Here is a 14,165-nt window from a genome sequence, read left to right on the forward strand (position 1 = left end):
ACCTCATTTTTGAGACTGTCTTTGGTTCACTGCAGTTTTATAGAAAATACTACACAAATGGTGTTGACTTTTGAATTTGCACATGGTTTGTCTTAAAGCATATAAAATAGACATTACAAACTTTACCACAGGGGGTCTTTAATAAAATGAGAAGAAACAATGAGAAACCACTCTTGATTGTAACTATTTAGAAATTTACAGTATTTTACCTTGAAGTTGAGTTTTTTTTGGTGATATTATTAATATTTCTTATACCATTAATTTCTGAGCTCTTATCTCCACCACAAGTTAATCTTCAACTTTTTCATAAGTATATCTTTATTATTTGTAATTAAGACAGATTTAAGACTGATTTTACTACAGTACACATTCAGATGGATTTAAATTCTCCAGTGGTTCCTGTAAGTCAAGGCAGGAACAGTGAGCTGACTACAAATTACCAGAAAACACTGTTACTGTCTGGAGAATGTATGTTGGCTGCCAATATTGTGTTCAACTATGCCACACCTCTCAACTTCAAAGTGACACTTTCAGTTTTTCATTTCACATCCTTGACGGTAAGTGTGAACACATGCGCCAGCCACATGCTAAGGGAAACAAAAACCTATTAAGAGAAGGCTATGATGAAGATAACATCTACAGGAACTTCCAAATACAGCACCATTATGTTCAATCCAGACTCCAAACATGTCACAGGAAGACGGAAAATTTCCCAAGGAAAATAAAACGCAATAAATGACAGCACTTTTCCTTGTTCAGCCTTACTACATATTTTTTTTTACAAATACAAAACAATACTTACCTTGAATTAAAATTAATTACTAAAGCACAGGCACTGAAACGGTACTAAAATGATTTCAAAATTGAGAAGGCCCTTGCTCAAACATTCTGGTCATTTGAATATCTTTTTTATACACTCTAAACAAAAATGGAGCTAAATAGCACTAAAAGTGGTTCATTGGCTTGTAATCATAGGGGAACCACTTTAAGTGCCATATAGCAGCTATCTCATAAGAAGCTTTATAGCACATTTGTCAAATGGTGCTATATAGAACCTTTTTTTTTGAGGTAGTAGGGCCCATTATCATGCCAGAAACTACAAATGATGAGTCAATATGCTTCTAAATGACACTTTTACTTAAAGATGGATAATTCATTATTTTAATGTTGTTTTTCTAATCCTATCACCAACTAAACTAAGGGACTAAGAAAGAGAGAGAACCTTTAAAGAACTGTAGGGGCTTAATGGGTTCTTTGTATGGCAGTGGTGCCATATAGCACCTTAACCACCCCAAAGAACCGCTGAAGAACCAAATTGGGCTTAACAGGTTCTTCAAATGGTAGTGGTGCTATATAACACCATAACCACCACAAAGAACCCCTGAAGAATCGCTGAAGAACCATTTTTTTTAAGAGTGTAAGGCTGTCTATGCTCTCTAATGTAACCTCTTTATGACAACTGGACCCTCATAGACAAAGAGGGTCATATTCGTTTTTTCAGGGTCTCAGGATACAGGAAATTAGTAAAAGTTTTGACTTCAGAAACAGGATGGAAAAATCCCTTATGCACAATACACATGACATTGTATGAGATCCATTGAAAGGGTTCTACTGAAAATCACATATGTAACCATATAAATGTATGCTTTTTAAAATAATGGGTCTTTTTACAATTTAATTGTAATGGTGAAAACATAGTGTTTGGTTCTGTGAAATGTTTTTCACCAAATATGTGTGCTTGTGTATCTCAATGGCAAATTTCTCAATGAAGTCTAGTAAGAAGTTAACTAGACATACCAATCACAGTGTTTCCCCTACCATTATATAAGGGGGGCGCCCCGCCCTCCTAACGGCTCCCCCCGCCCCCCCTTGGAGGTCAAGTAAATTTGATTTGATTTTCTTTATAGCGCCAGATTACAATTTGTTATTTTATATAAAAAAAACTACATGGCCCTTAAGTAATATGTTATTTATCTTATTTCCACGATGGCATGTCTTTTCTGTCTGTGTTTGCGCGTTTACAATTATCCCAATGAGTGCGCACGTGCGCACACTCACACACAAACAAACACTTGCGTCACATACAGTTGAGCACTAGCGGACAGAGAGCGCGCGGCGGGAAATATGTCGCTGAACTGAAGATGGCAACACTCGCTCTACTGCGAGTAGCAGCCGGAGTAGCTCTCCTGCTCCAAGTCTAACGCCCGGTTCACATATATTTCGTTTGCGGTGAGTATTTTTTTCCCGTACACTGCACGCGGATGCAGTCCGTCGATGATCGATCCGTTCCAGTTGCGGTGCGTATACAGCAGTGCAGAGATCGTTTCCGCACCGAGTCTATTTCTGCTGTGCTGCAAACGCTGAATTAAAGTGACAGCGCATGTTTCGTGATCAAAATGAACACCGATTGACCTGAAAATGTAGTAATTTCACCATAAGTGCGATTAATTAAATAAAATGTAGTAATCTCACCATAAATTTATTTAATTAATTACTACTTTTTTCACTTTAAGACTGAGTTAAAGCAAGGAAAACTACAATTTACCTCAACAAGGCGACATAATGAACAACACTCGTCTCATTCGTGGAGGTGGAAAAACAAGTTCTTTGTGACATGCAAGATTTATTGTATTAAAATTTAAATACAAAAGATTTTAATATAAGTACATGGTTAAATATTTTACCACTTGCTTGAACAATTTAATATATAATTATATAGAAGTAATGCATTGAATAATACATTGTTTAAATTGTGTTTACGTGAACGCGCGTTCACAGCAGTGGTGCGTCTGACAGGATTATTCTCTCCAATAAATGCATCATAGAAATAAAAACTTCTCATAAAAAAGCCCTTTTGAAATTTGTTTGTCATATATATGTATTAACTAACATTAACGAACAATGAATGACCAATATATTTGTTAGTATTTATAAATCTTTTTTTAGTTGGTAGTTAAAAAATAAAACTATTTAAGCTCTGGTCCATTAATATTAACAAATACTTCTATAAATTTAACAAAGGTTATTTGCAAAAGTCAATTTTAAAAAGATTTAAATATGTTTATTTATTTTTTTAAAGAGATATCTTATGTTAACATTTTTTAACTTTTACAAACCATTACCCTCCCAGACAATTTATGTGATAGATAGATAGATAGATAGATAGAGATAGATAGATAGATAGATAGATAGAGATAGTTAGATAGATAGATAGATAGATAGATAGATAGATAGATAGATAGATAGATAGTGTCTGTGTCAATTTTCCCCAAACAAACCAACCCCCCCCCCCAAACCTGTAAACCTAGGGGAAACACTGAATCATGAATCATACAGATGCTCTTTTATCTGTTCCTGATCTCTAAACCGACACATTCCGTGACAGAGACAGGAGACAGGATATGTTTATCGCTGTGCAAAGCATGCGGAGTTCCTGTGCAGGTTATACCCAAAATCAAGGTTAAATGAAAAAGTTCAACTTTGACACTGCGGTGGACAATTATTTAATTTGACACTGCGGTGGACAATTATTTAATATTCAATTATAATAATTTTGACAATTATTTTTAATTTATTTAATTTTAAAAATGAGGTATAGCTAAAGAGTTTTTGTAAATTTTAACGAAAGGTTCATGGATTTGAATCTTCTATTCCATAGTGATTTCATAGTCTTTAAAGACAGATTTGAGCTTTTCCACCGTGACAGCATGGTCAGCCTTCCCATATCCCTAGAAAAAGAAAAGATATGTGAGACCATGTCTTTAAAGCAAGCTTAAAAGCAACATCTGGTTATTTGAAAATATAGGAAAGAATATTCATATATCCCCCAAATATTCATGCCCAAAAAGAAGACTAAACTTATTGATGCACTGCGATTTGTTCACTAATATCTGAATAGTAGGCCTACTTCTACCTTGTGTCTCTATGAAACACCCCTGCTGTGACCTTAATTTATCTCATCATTTAAGTAGTTGTTATAATGGTTACGCGTTACCGTAGACTCTCCAAACACCCGAAGTTTCTTTTCTGTGTTGTTGTGCTCAATCTTGCCACCTCCAAGACAATTACACTCCAGTCCCAAGGCCTCCATAGCAGGATTCACTTTTTCAAATATGTGAACTGAATCAAATAAATAATGAGAAGAATAAAGAGTCAAAATAATTCCAGCAATACTTCCCATGATAATGTTTATTTTGAGATCTGCTGAAACAGATACAAGTCTCGTGAGCCTGTCAACAGTTTTTGTATTCAACTAAACATTAATATAGCTATTACTATAACTTCTTCACAAATTAGCATCTCAATCAATCCACAAAATCAATTCAATGTTACCTGTCAATCATTTATACCAACATCTTTATGTTGACAGATATTTTTCCTCAATGCCCATAAACAGAGAAGAACAGAGTGGATGTTACCAGCTGATTTATAAATAGCTGTCTGAAAAGGATAAAGTTAACTTGCTGGCTTGCATACAGACATTCGGGCTATTGCATTAGTGTGCACACTTACTGTGGTACTCCGCCGTTTTAGTTCCCCTCACTATCACTTTATCTTCAGTTCCACCTTTAACCTTTATGTTCACTAATATGTATTTAAACTGTCCCTCTGGATCAATGTCGACATCGGGCACTTTGCTCAGAGCGTCTGCCATCTTCGTCGTGGCAGCTACAGAGAGCAGACGAGCTGCCTTTAGTCACCACGCAACAAACTACAAACCGGAAGTACACAAAAAAAAAAAAAAAATAAATAAATCTGCTAATGTGGAACATTTAAAGTATATGTCTTTTTAGAAATATGGTTACAGTTTGTAAGGAGCAGAAATTACTGAAAGGTGTAATTAATGCAAAATATTATATAAATTCAGACAGTTATTATTTGGCAGATCTGGTTTTAACGTTCCATGCAGTTTATGTCAAACTTGGAAGAAAACAAAGACTTTAGTTCGTCGTGTATCATTGTGCACGTTATCTCGCTTTGACCACCCCTTCCTTTCTGACCCGCGGCGGACTTTCCCTCTCAGCCTTCACCAGCAAGCAAGTTTGTCTATTCGAACAGATGATTTAAACTAATCGACAATGCTGTGCTTCGTGGATAGCACATTTTTTTCTAGAGGCATCTAGAGGCAAGTATTAGCTGACTAATACTAAATAATAAAAAAGGTTAATCCAATAAAAAATGAATTCAAGTTAAATCTTTATTTGAATTAAATAAATCTTTATTTATTAATTTATTAATTCACTCACAATCATTGTGCGCATGCCCCTCGGTTTTTACATTTAGCTAGCAGAAACATGTGGCCCAAAATAAGTGTTTACATCAGACGATAATATTTTACTTATTTTACAAGTGTCAGCGAAGATCAAGTTCAAAAGGAAAATAGAAAAGGCAAGGACAATGTAAATATCACGTGTTTAACAATATATATATATATATATATATATATATATATATATATATATATATATATATATATATATTAATTTACCCCCCCCCCCCCCCAAAAAAAAGAGATTAATCAAAACAATAGTTTCCTAGATATGTCACTACACATTTTTCTTGCAATTTTAGTAGATTTGATCTTTTTCAGTGAGGTAAAAAAAACCAATTTAAAATCATTTATATGTTGGTGTGTGCCATGTTTCCTGTCAGGCTGTAGCCTAATTGTTAAATTAAGCGTTTAATAATAGTAAAGGAAAATAAAAGTCGGACAAATTTTTTTTTTAAATGCGAAATGTAATTTCCACAGGTCCAAGAGTGTCATTAGTTGAAGAAATACATTTTAATTAATTCATTCTACATTCTAATTCAGTCTCGTGTGTGGCCAGCTATAGGCCTACTAGCTTATTGTAACCAATAATGCGCACATTGATCATTTAAATGAATAAAAACAATAATACTCAATTTGAGTGTTTATATTTGTTTTCAGATAAGTTTGTATGAACTTAATATTATAAGATATTAGATAAAGTTATCATCACATATTATTTTGACACGCATTATTTACTTTTCTGTTCTTTGCTCGCACTAGTCATTGCCCTCATTACAGCTATTTCTGTAATACGGAAGCTGGTGGGTGCAACGGTTGTGCAAACACACTGAACTGAGTGGCATCCCAGAAGGGTCCAAGGGTCAAGGTCTCACGAGAAACCTTTGGGGAGCTGAAGTACAATAGCAGCTTTTAAACAAAGCAAATTTTTAAACAGCACAGCTAGGCTATAGCCTATTTCAACTAATTTAAATAGTCTCACACACACTTATTCCTTTCTTACTTTTGAATTTAATTAAATTTAATTGTAAATATTTTATGGAAGTTCTGAAATACCTCTGTTCTTCAGAAGTTCTTAATCTGTTCTTATTACTTTTGTTTAATGTCAATATCTAGACTTAGCCTAATTCATTGTCCTAAAATCTTCATATGCTTATGTCATATTTACGTGACCTTTACTTCACTGAGTAGTGTATAAAAATTACCATTAACTGTATTTCTATGGAAGAAACAGTAAAGGTGCCAAATGATTACTGGCAACATGACAATTCCTATCATGCCCCTCTCGACCCATATTGTTTCTCTCTTTCCTTTATAAAAAGAGCTGAAGGTATTCACAGGAAATTTAAGTATCTCCCTGCTGATTACTTTTTCGCACCAAAGAGTGAAAGTCGGAATTGTTCTTTAAAAGTTACATATTCAGTTGATTGATTTGAAACAAATGGACAATATGCATAGGAGAAATGTCAGATTACTATACAATAATTTGTCAAATAAAAAGTGTTAATTCCATTTCTAAATGTAAAAATATACAGTCATCCTGCTGTGGCTGTATACAAAAAGCTCTACAAAATTTCCTGAGAGGTCACTTCTTCACACAAAAAATTTAAGTGAAAGGAGTTTCCTCCTTGATCAGTGTTAGAGAGGGGTATTTCCAGAGACAGGACTTCCACTGCTTTTATTGGCTGATTTCACAAGTGGATCCGGGAAGGGGAGTCCTGAACCGTAGCTGAGCTCCTATATAAATGCCCTAACACAGTGATTCCCAGACTAGAATCTCAAATCAGAAGACCTAGGAGACGACAGTCAACAGGACCATTTAATATCTGTACATCACTGACAATGGTAAGTAAAGCATTTAAAATATGCATTTCTGTCATTTTAGTGTCAATTAATTTTATGTTTATCCAATTGATATAGTTCTTTAATTTTGCAGGGCGTTTGCGTCAAAGTACCTTTGCACTTTTTTGCTTCCCTTGTTCTTATTTCTTCAGGTAAGAAAGTAAACCATTCTAGCATGTAAACTTTACTGAGTAAATACAATCTGTAAACATAGTTCATTAAAAGTTGCAATGGCTTAATTCCGCAGTGCTAAACATATGGAGAGGCTCTGAAGGCTGGTCATACCATTCCTCCCACTTCAAAATGGACTGGGAACATGCCAGACAGTGGTGCAGGCAGACCTACACTGACATGGTGGCCATCCAGAACAAAGATGAGATCTCTCACCTCAACACCTTCCTTCCAAAAGTCGCTGGATATTACTGGATTGGCATTCGTAAAATTGATGGCAGGTGGACCTGGGTGGGAACTAACAAGACACTTACCAAGGAAGCTGAGAACTGGGCAGATAAGGAGCCCAATAACGGAGGGAATAATGAAGACTGTGTGGAAATATATATTAAAAGAAACCAAGATGAAGGCAAATGGAATGATGAATCCTGCTTAAAGAAGAAGACTGCACTGTGCTACACGGGTAGGTAGCATTTATGCGTTTATAAGGTGTTGTAAGATCTTCTAACCAATGCATTTTCAATTGGAATGAAAAAAGAAGAGTCATTCTGCGGTTTTTGTTGTATAAATGCAACCATTAATGAATAGTTATGCACATTTTCTCCCTCAGCGTCCTGCAAGGATGACTCTTGTGTTAGTGGTCAAGGAGAATGTGTAGAAACCATAAACAATCATACATGCTCATGCTTTAAAGGATTCTATGGAGAACGATGTGAACATGGTGGGTAATAAGTCTCTACATACTGCTGACTGTATCTGTGTTGTCATTGAAAAGTGAAATTTAATTATATTACCGTCTTGCTCCTCAGTTGTAAAATGCGAACCAAATGAAGTCACACCAGCAGGTAATGCTAGTGTCCAGTGCTTTCATCCCAGAGGAAATTTTTCATATGACTCTCAGTGTGAATACTCCTGTGAGGAGGGTTATGAGCTAAGGGGCTCCAATACAACAAGATGCACTTCTACAACAGAGTGGTCAAGCAAACCACCAACCTGTGAACGTGAGTTTAATTTACACTAGGGAACATTATAGATGCTGTTCAAGACTCCTAAAATTCATTATCTTTGAAATGTCTGTGAATCTTTTTGCAGTTGTTCAATGTCCAGAGCTGATCAAACCACAGGAAGGTAAAATGGAGTGTGATCATCCGCTGGGCCGATTCAGCTACCGATCCACCTGTGAGTTTGTATGTGAAGAAGGATATAAGCTGCGAGACAACAGCTCCTCTACACTGTTCTGTGGAGCAACGGGACACTGGAATGATTCACAACCCACTTGTGAAAGTAAGAAGCGTCATGTTTTTACATAAAGTTTAGTTGCAGGTCTGCTCTTAGTTCTTTGAAACTAGGCACAAGAGTTTAATCATGGTCCTGTTTTATTGTTTTTCAGTTGTAAAATGTAAACCAGAGGATGTCACGCCACCAGCTCACGCTACCGTCCAGTGCTCTGATACTACCGATTTTTCATATGACTCTCAGTGTGAATACTCCTGTGAGGAGGGTTATGAACTAAAGGGCTCCAATACAACAAGATGCACTTCTACAACTGAGTGGTCAAGCAAACCACCAACCTGTGAACGTGAGTTTAATTTACACTAGAGAACATTTACAGATGCTGTTCAAAACTGCCTAAACTCATTTTCTTTGAAATGTCTGTAAATCTTTTTCCAGTTGTTCAATGTCCAGAGCTGATCAAACCACAGGAAGGTAAAATGGAGTGTGATCATCCGCTGGGCCGATTCAGCTACCGATCCACCTGTGAGTTTGTATGTGAAGAAGGATATAAGCTGCGAGAAAAAAGCTCCTCTTCACTGTTCTGTGGAGCAACGGGACACTGGAATGATTCACAACCCACTTGTGAAAGTAAGAAGCGTCATGTTTTTACATAAAGTTTAGTTGCAGGTCTGCTCTTAGTTCTTTGAAACTAGGCACAAGAGTTTAATCATGGTCCTGTTTTATTGTTTTTCAGTTGTAAAATGCAAATCGGAGGACCTCACGCCACCAGCTCACGCTACCGTCCAGTGCTCTGATCCTACCGATTTTTCATATGACTCTCAGTGTGAATACTCCTGTGAGGAGGGTTATGAGCTAAGGGGCTCCAATACAACAAGATGCACTTCTACAACAGAGTGGTCAAGCAAACCACCAACCTGTGAATGTGAGTTTAATTTACACTAGGGAACATTATAGATGCTGTTCAAGACTCCTAAAATTCATTATCTTTGAAATATCTGTGAATCTTTTTGCAGTTGTTCAATGTCCAGAGCTGATCAAACCACAGGAAGGTGAAATGGAGTGTGATCATCCGCTGGGCCGATTCAGCTACCGATCCACATGTGAGTTTGTATGTGAAGAAGGATATAAGCTGCGAGACAACAGCTCCTCTACACTGTTCTGTGGAGCAACGGGACGCTGGAATGATTCAAAACCCACTTGTGAAAGTAAGAAGCGTCATGTTTTTACATAAAGTTTAGTTGCAGGTCTGCTTTTAGTTCTTTGAAACTAGGCACAAGAGTTTAATCATGGTCCTGTTTTATTGTTTTTCAGTTGTAAAATGCAAATCGGAGGACCTCACGCCACCAGCTCACGCTACCGTCCAGTGCTCTGATCCTACCGATTTTTCATATGACTCTCAGTGTGAATACTCCTGTGAGGAGGGTTATGAACTAAAGGGCTCCAATACAACAAGATGCACTTCTACAACTGAGTGGTCAAGCAAACCACCAACCTGTGAACGTGAGTTTAATTTACACTAGAGAACATTTACAGATGCTGTTCAAAACTGCCTAAACTCATTTTCTTTGAAATGTCTGTAAATCTTTTTCCAGTTGTTCAATGTCCAGAGCTGATCAAACCACAGGAAGGTAAAATGGAGTGTGATCATCCGCTGGGCCGATTCAGCTACCGATCCACCTGTGAGTTTGTATGTGAAGAAGGATATAAGCTGCGAGAAAAAAGCTCCTCTTCACTGTTCTGTGGAGCAACGGGACACTGGAATGATTCACAACCCACTTGTGAAAGTAAGAAGCGTCATGTTTTTACATAAAGTTTAGTTGCAGGTCTGCTCTTAGTTCTTTGAAACTAGGCACAAGAGTTTAATCATGGTCCTGTTTTATTGTTTTTCAGTTGTAAAATGCAAATCGGAGGACCTCACGCCACCAGCTCACGCTACCGTCCAGTGCTCTGATCCTACCGATTTTTCATATGACTCTCAGTGTGAATACTCCTGTGAGGAGGGTTATGAACTAAAGGGCTCCAATACAACAAGATGCACTTCTACAACTGAGTGGTCAAGCAAACCACCAACCTGTGAACGTGAGTTTAATTTACACTAGAGAACATTTACAGATGCTGTTCAAAACTGCCTAAACTCATTTTCTTTGAAATGTCTGTAAATCTTTTTCCAGTTGTTCAATGTCCAGAGCTGATCAAACCACAGGAAGGTAAAATGGAGTGTGATCATCCGCTGGGCCGATTCAGCTACCGATCCACCTGTGAGTTTGTATGTGAAGAAGGATATAAGCTGCGAGAAAAAAGCTCCTCTTCACTGTTCTGTGGAGCAACGGGACACTGGAATGATTCACAACCCACTTGTGAAAGTAAGAAGCGTCATGTTTTTACATAAAGTTTAGTTGCAGGTCTGCTCTTAGTTCTTTGAAACTAGGCACAAGAGTTTAATCATGGTCCTGTTTTATTGTTTTTCAGTTGTAAAATGCAAATCGGAGGACCTCACGCCACCAGCTCACGCTACCGTCCAGTGCTCTGATCCTACCGATTTTTCATATGACTCTCAGTGTGAATACTCCTGTGAGGAGGGTTATGAGCTAAGGGGCTCCAATACAACAAGATGCACTTCTACAACAGAGTGGTCAAGCAAACCACCAACCTGTGAATGTGAGTTTAATTTACACTAGGGAACATTATAGATGCTGTTCAAGACTCCTAAAATTCATTATCTTTGAAATATCTGTGAATCTTTTTGCAGTTGTTCAATGTCCAGAGCTGATCAAACCACAGGAAGGTGAAATGGAGTGTGATCATCCGCTGGGCCGATTCAGCTACCGATCCACCTGTGAGTTTGTATGTGAAGAAGGATATAAGCTGCGAGACAACAGCTCCTCTACACTGTTCTGTGGAGCAACGGGACGCTGGAATGATTCAAAACCCACTTGTGAAAGTAAGAAGCGTCATGTTTTTACATAAAGTTTAGTTGCAGGTCTGCTTTTAGTTCTTTGAAACTAGGCACAAGAGTTTAATCATGGTCCTGTTTTATTGTTTTTCAGTTGTAAAATGCAAATCGGAGGACCTCAGGCCACCAGCTCACGCTACCGTCCAGTGCTCTGATCCTACCGATTTTTCATATGACTCTCAGTGTGAATACTCCTGTGAGGAGGGTTATGAACTAAAGGGCTCCAATACAACAAGATGCACTTCTACAACTGAGTGGTCAAGCAAACCACCAACCTGTGAACGTGAGTTTAATTTACACTAGAGAACATTTACAGATGCTGTTCAAAACTGCCTAAACTCATTTTCTTTGAAATGTCTGTGAATCTTTTTGCAGTTGTTCAATGTCCAGAGCTGATCAAACCACAGGAAGGTGAAATGCGGTGTAATCATCCGCTGGGCCGATTCAGCTACCGATCCACCTGTGAGTTTGTATGTGAAGATGGATATAAGCTGCGAGACAACAGCTCCTCTACACTGTTCTGTGGAGCAACGGGACACTGGAATGATTCACAACCCACTTGTGAAAGTAAGAAGGGTCGGGATCAGTGTTGTTTTAGTATTCTTATGGCTTTTATTTTTATATATTTTTAGTAGTTTTAATTTGTTTAATTTTTTGTAATTTTGTTATGCTTTTTTGTAGTTTATTGTACTTAAAAAGTTTATTGTACTTAAAGTATGCATTTTTATCATGCAAAACACTTTGTCTTTTTCAACTCTGTAGCAGTGGTATGTCCACAACTTCCTGAGCCAATCAACGGGCATATGAACTGCTCATCTGAAGATCTCATCTTCGGCACCGTCTGCACCTTCAGTTGTCTTGACGGCCACCAACTTATCAGTGATGAGATAATGACGTGCAACCTCAATGGGAGCTGGTCAGGGGAAGTGGCATTGTGTCAAGGTAAACAGCTAACAATGATTGTTGTGGGATGCAGATATGTAATTTAGGTGTTGAAGTGACAAAGACATTCTACAGCTTTCTTTTTATCTGTATTTCCAGCTCATCCTGATCCTTCTGCATCACTTATCAAAGCGACAGAAGTGACTCTTGGGGTTGCTGGTATTATCAGCAGCTCCAGTCTGTTCTTAGTCTACTGGATACTGAAGAGACTGAGGAGTAAAGGTGAGTCAAACAGCCTACTGAGTTTTTTTTTAAATTGCTACATGCGATGATCCCATATTTCATATAGTTGACTAGAATATGTTCTTCCATATAATTATTTAATAATATACCCAAAATGAACTAAAATTCTAATTTATGTATTTTTGTTTTCAGCTAACAAGTTTGATCTGAACAGGTGAGATATGGCTTATTTAGCAATTATATCCTTCTTTTTTTTACATTATATTGTTATTTATCAGTTTATGGCATTTGGTTTATCCAGACTTAATCCTGTTTAACTCTGCTTTTTAATTTTTAGTACCTCGGATATTGAGGATCCACCACAGGTTTATAAGAGTGTTGACAGTCTCATATAGTCTCAACCTACACAAGGTGAGGATTTATCCCTCGTGCACATATACAGGCCAGTATTGCTAATGATAGTGATGTGGTTTGTGAACAATTCATTGAAAAACTAATTCAACCTTCCTTTTCACAGGAATCGATCACTGCTGCATCGCTGGACTGAAAAATTCATGTAATTTCATTTCCAAATGATTTGACACTTTTAATGTGATAAGATATTCTTTATACTCAATCTGATGGGCATTACCATTTTATCAGGCAACATTCCTAATTGAATTTGATTTCTTCTTCCCAATGGAAGCTTTTATTATATACTTGACTGAACATATTGTTCTGTATGGTTTAAATATTTTTTATGTTATTAATGTACACTATTTTATGTGCTATTTATTGTTCCAAAACAGTATTGGTCAAATTAAACTATTTGAAAGTCAAACTTTGTTGGTTTACATTTACATGACATCATGACTTGGGTGTTTCAATGCCTTTTCCTCTTTCAGATGAGTGCCTAAATCTTCACTAAAGCATACATCATTAGCATATAAAGCATTACCATTTTACAATATCAGATATATAAAAAAAAACTTTCAATGTGATTGATCATTCCATTTGTAGAATGATCAGCAGAATATTTTAATCTTAAAGAGATTGTTCACCATAAAATTAAACATAAGTCATCGTTTACTCACCTCATGCTTTTCTTTCTGTTCTTAAAATGTCCCGCTCTCGCTTGTCCATATAATGGCAGCATCAATCTTTTTTAAAAAAGACGCAGAAGTATCACAGAATTATCCCATTCCGTATATTCCAAGTGTTCTGGGGTATACGATAGAGTTTGGTAAAAAAAAAAAAAAACGAAATGTAAAGTATTATTTAACAAAATTCTTGACCTTGCCCATTGGTCTTTCCCTGCACGCCTGCAGCACGACGTGCTCGTTCGTGAGACTATTAGCACCACTGTTCACTCCATCTCGCCCAGAAAAAGCACACAAGTTGTGAGAAGTAACAAAAACATAACATGAAATCCAACCCATGCATCTTCTCTGAAATGAATATAGCCTATCTGTTGTGTTTACCGTAACAAGTTATCGTGTTCAGATCTGTCAACTGTCAGACTTACATCAGACAAACAGAGTCCCAGTGATATTTTACTCAGTGACGAAAGTACACGTGTAGGCCTACTTT

The 14,165-nt window shown here is 37.0% G+C and overlaps 2 protein-coding genes across 5 annotated transcripts; one reads left to right on the forward strand and one right to left on the reverse strand.

Moving 5' to 3' along the window:
- Positions 1-3,487: 3,487 nt before the first annotated feature.
- LOC308698638 (14 kDa phosphohistidine phosphatase) lies at positions 3,488-4,707 on the reverse strand. Its single transcript, XM_081378855.1, has 3 exons — positions 4,513-4,707; positions 3,995-4,119; positions 3,488-3,728 (listed from the first exon to the last, which is right to left on the reverse strand). The coding sequence occupies exons 1-3, from the start codon at positions 4,652-4,654 to the stop codon at positions 3,648-3,650; spliced, it is 348 nt and encodes a 115-aa protein (XP_081234981.1). The 5' UTR covers positions 4,655-4,707; the 3' UTR covers positions 3,488-3,647.
- Positions 4,708-6,977: 2,270 nt separating this feature from the next.
- sele (selectin E) lies at positions 6,978-13,669 on the forward strand. 4 transcript variants are annotated; one of them, XM_081378508.1, is made up of 23 exons: positions 6,978-7,114; positions 7,206-7,263; positions 7,359-7,745; positions 7,893-8,003; positions 8,092-8,283; positions 8,375-8,566; positions 8,673-8,861; positions 8,954-9,145; positions 9,252-9,440; positions 9,532-9,723; positions 9,830-10,018; positions 10,111-10,302; positions 10,409-10,597; positions 10,690-10,881; positions 10,988-11,176; positions 11,268-11,459; positions 11,566-11,754; positions 11,847-12,038; positions 12,234-12,413; positions 12,513-12,635; positions 12,789-12,810; positions 12,934-13,007; positions 13,114-13,439. In XM_081378508.1, exons 1-22 carry the CDS (start codon positions 7,112-7,114, stop codon positions 12,989-12,991), a joined length of 3,612 nt encoding a protein of 1,203 aa, XP_081234634.1. In that variant the 5' UTR covers positions 6,978-7,111; the 3' UTR covers positions 12,992-13,007; positions 13,114-13,439. The 4 variants fall into 4 exon arrangements, with proteins under 4 accessions (XP_081234634.1, XP_081234633.1, XP_081234636.1 ...); XM_081378507.1 differs by having other exon boundaries at positions 11,847-12,047; positions 13,114-13,437; XM_081378510.1 differs by lacking the exons at positions 9,830-10,018; positions 10,111-10,302 and having other exon boundaries at positions 13,114-13,669.
- Positions 13,670-14,165: the final 496 nt, after the last annotated feature.

The sequence above is a fragment of the Scardinius erythrophthalmus genome (genome assembly GCF_964197995.2).
Source record: "Scardinius erythrophthalmus genome assembly, chromosome: 11".
NCBI classification, from domain to species: Eukaryota; Metazoa; Chordata; class Actinopteri; order Cypriniformes; family Leuciscidae; genus Scardinius; species Scardinius erythrophthalmus.

What these genes read in the sequence shown, in the direction of transcription:
- LOC308698638 (XM_081378855.1), bottom strand. Translation starts at nt 4,654, where the DNA reads ATGGCAGACGCTCTGAGCAAAGTGCCCGATGTCGACATTGATCCAGAG. An exon ending in TAAAACGGCGGAGTACCACA is followed by an intron (nt 4,120 to 4,512) that starts GTAAGTGTGCAC and finishes TATTTGATTCAG; the next exon opens with TTCACATATTTGAAAAAGTG. An exon ending in GGGTGTTTGGAGAGTCTACG is followed by an intron (nt 3,729 to 3,994) that starts GTAACGCGTAAC and finishes TTCTTTTTCTAG; the next exon opens with GGATATGGGAAGGCTGACCA.
- sele (XM_081378507.1), top strand. An exon ending in TTCAAAACCCACTTGTGAAA is followed by an intron (nt 9,724 to 9,829) that starts GTAAGAAGCGTC and finishes ATTGTTTTTCAG; the next exon opens with TTGTAAAATGCAAATCGGAG. An exon ending in TTCACAACCCACTTGTGAAA is followed by an intron (nt 10,303 to 10,408) that starts GTAAGAAGCGTC and finishes ATTGTTTTTCAG; the next exon opens with TTGTAAAATGCAAATCGGAG.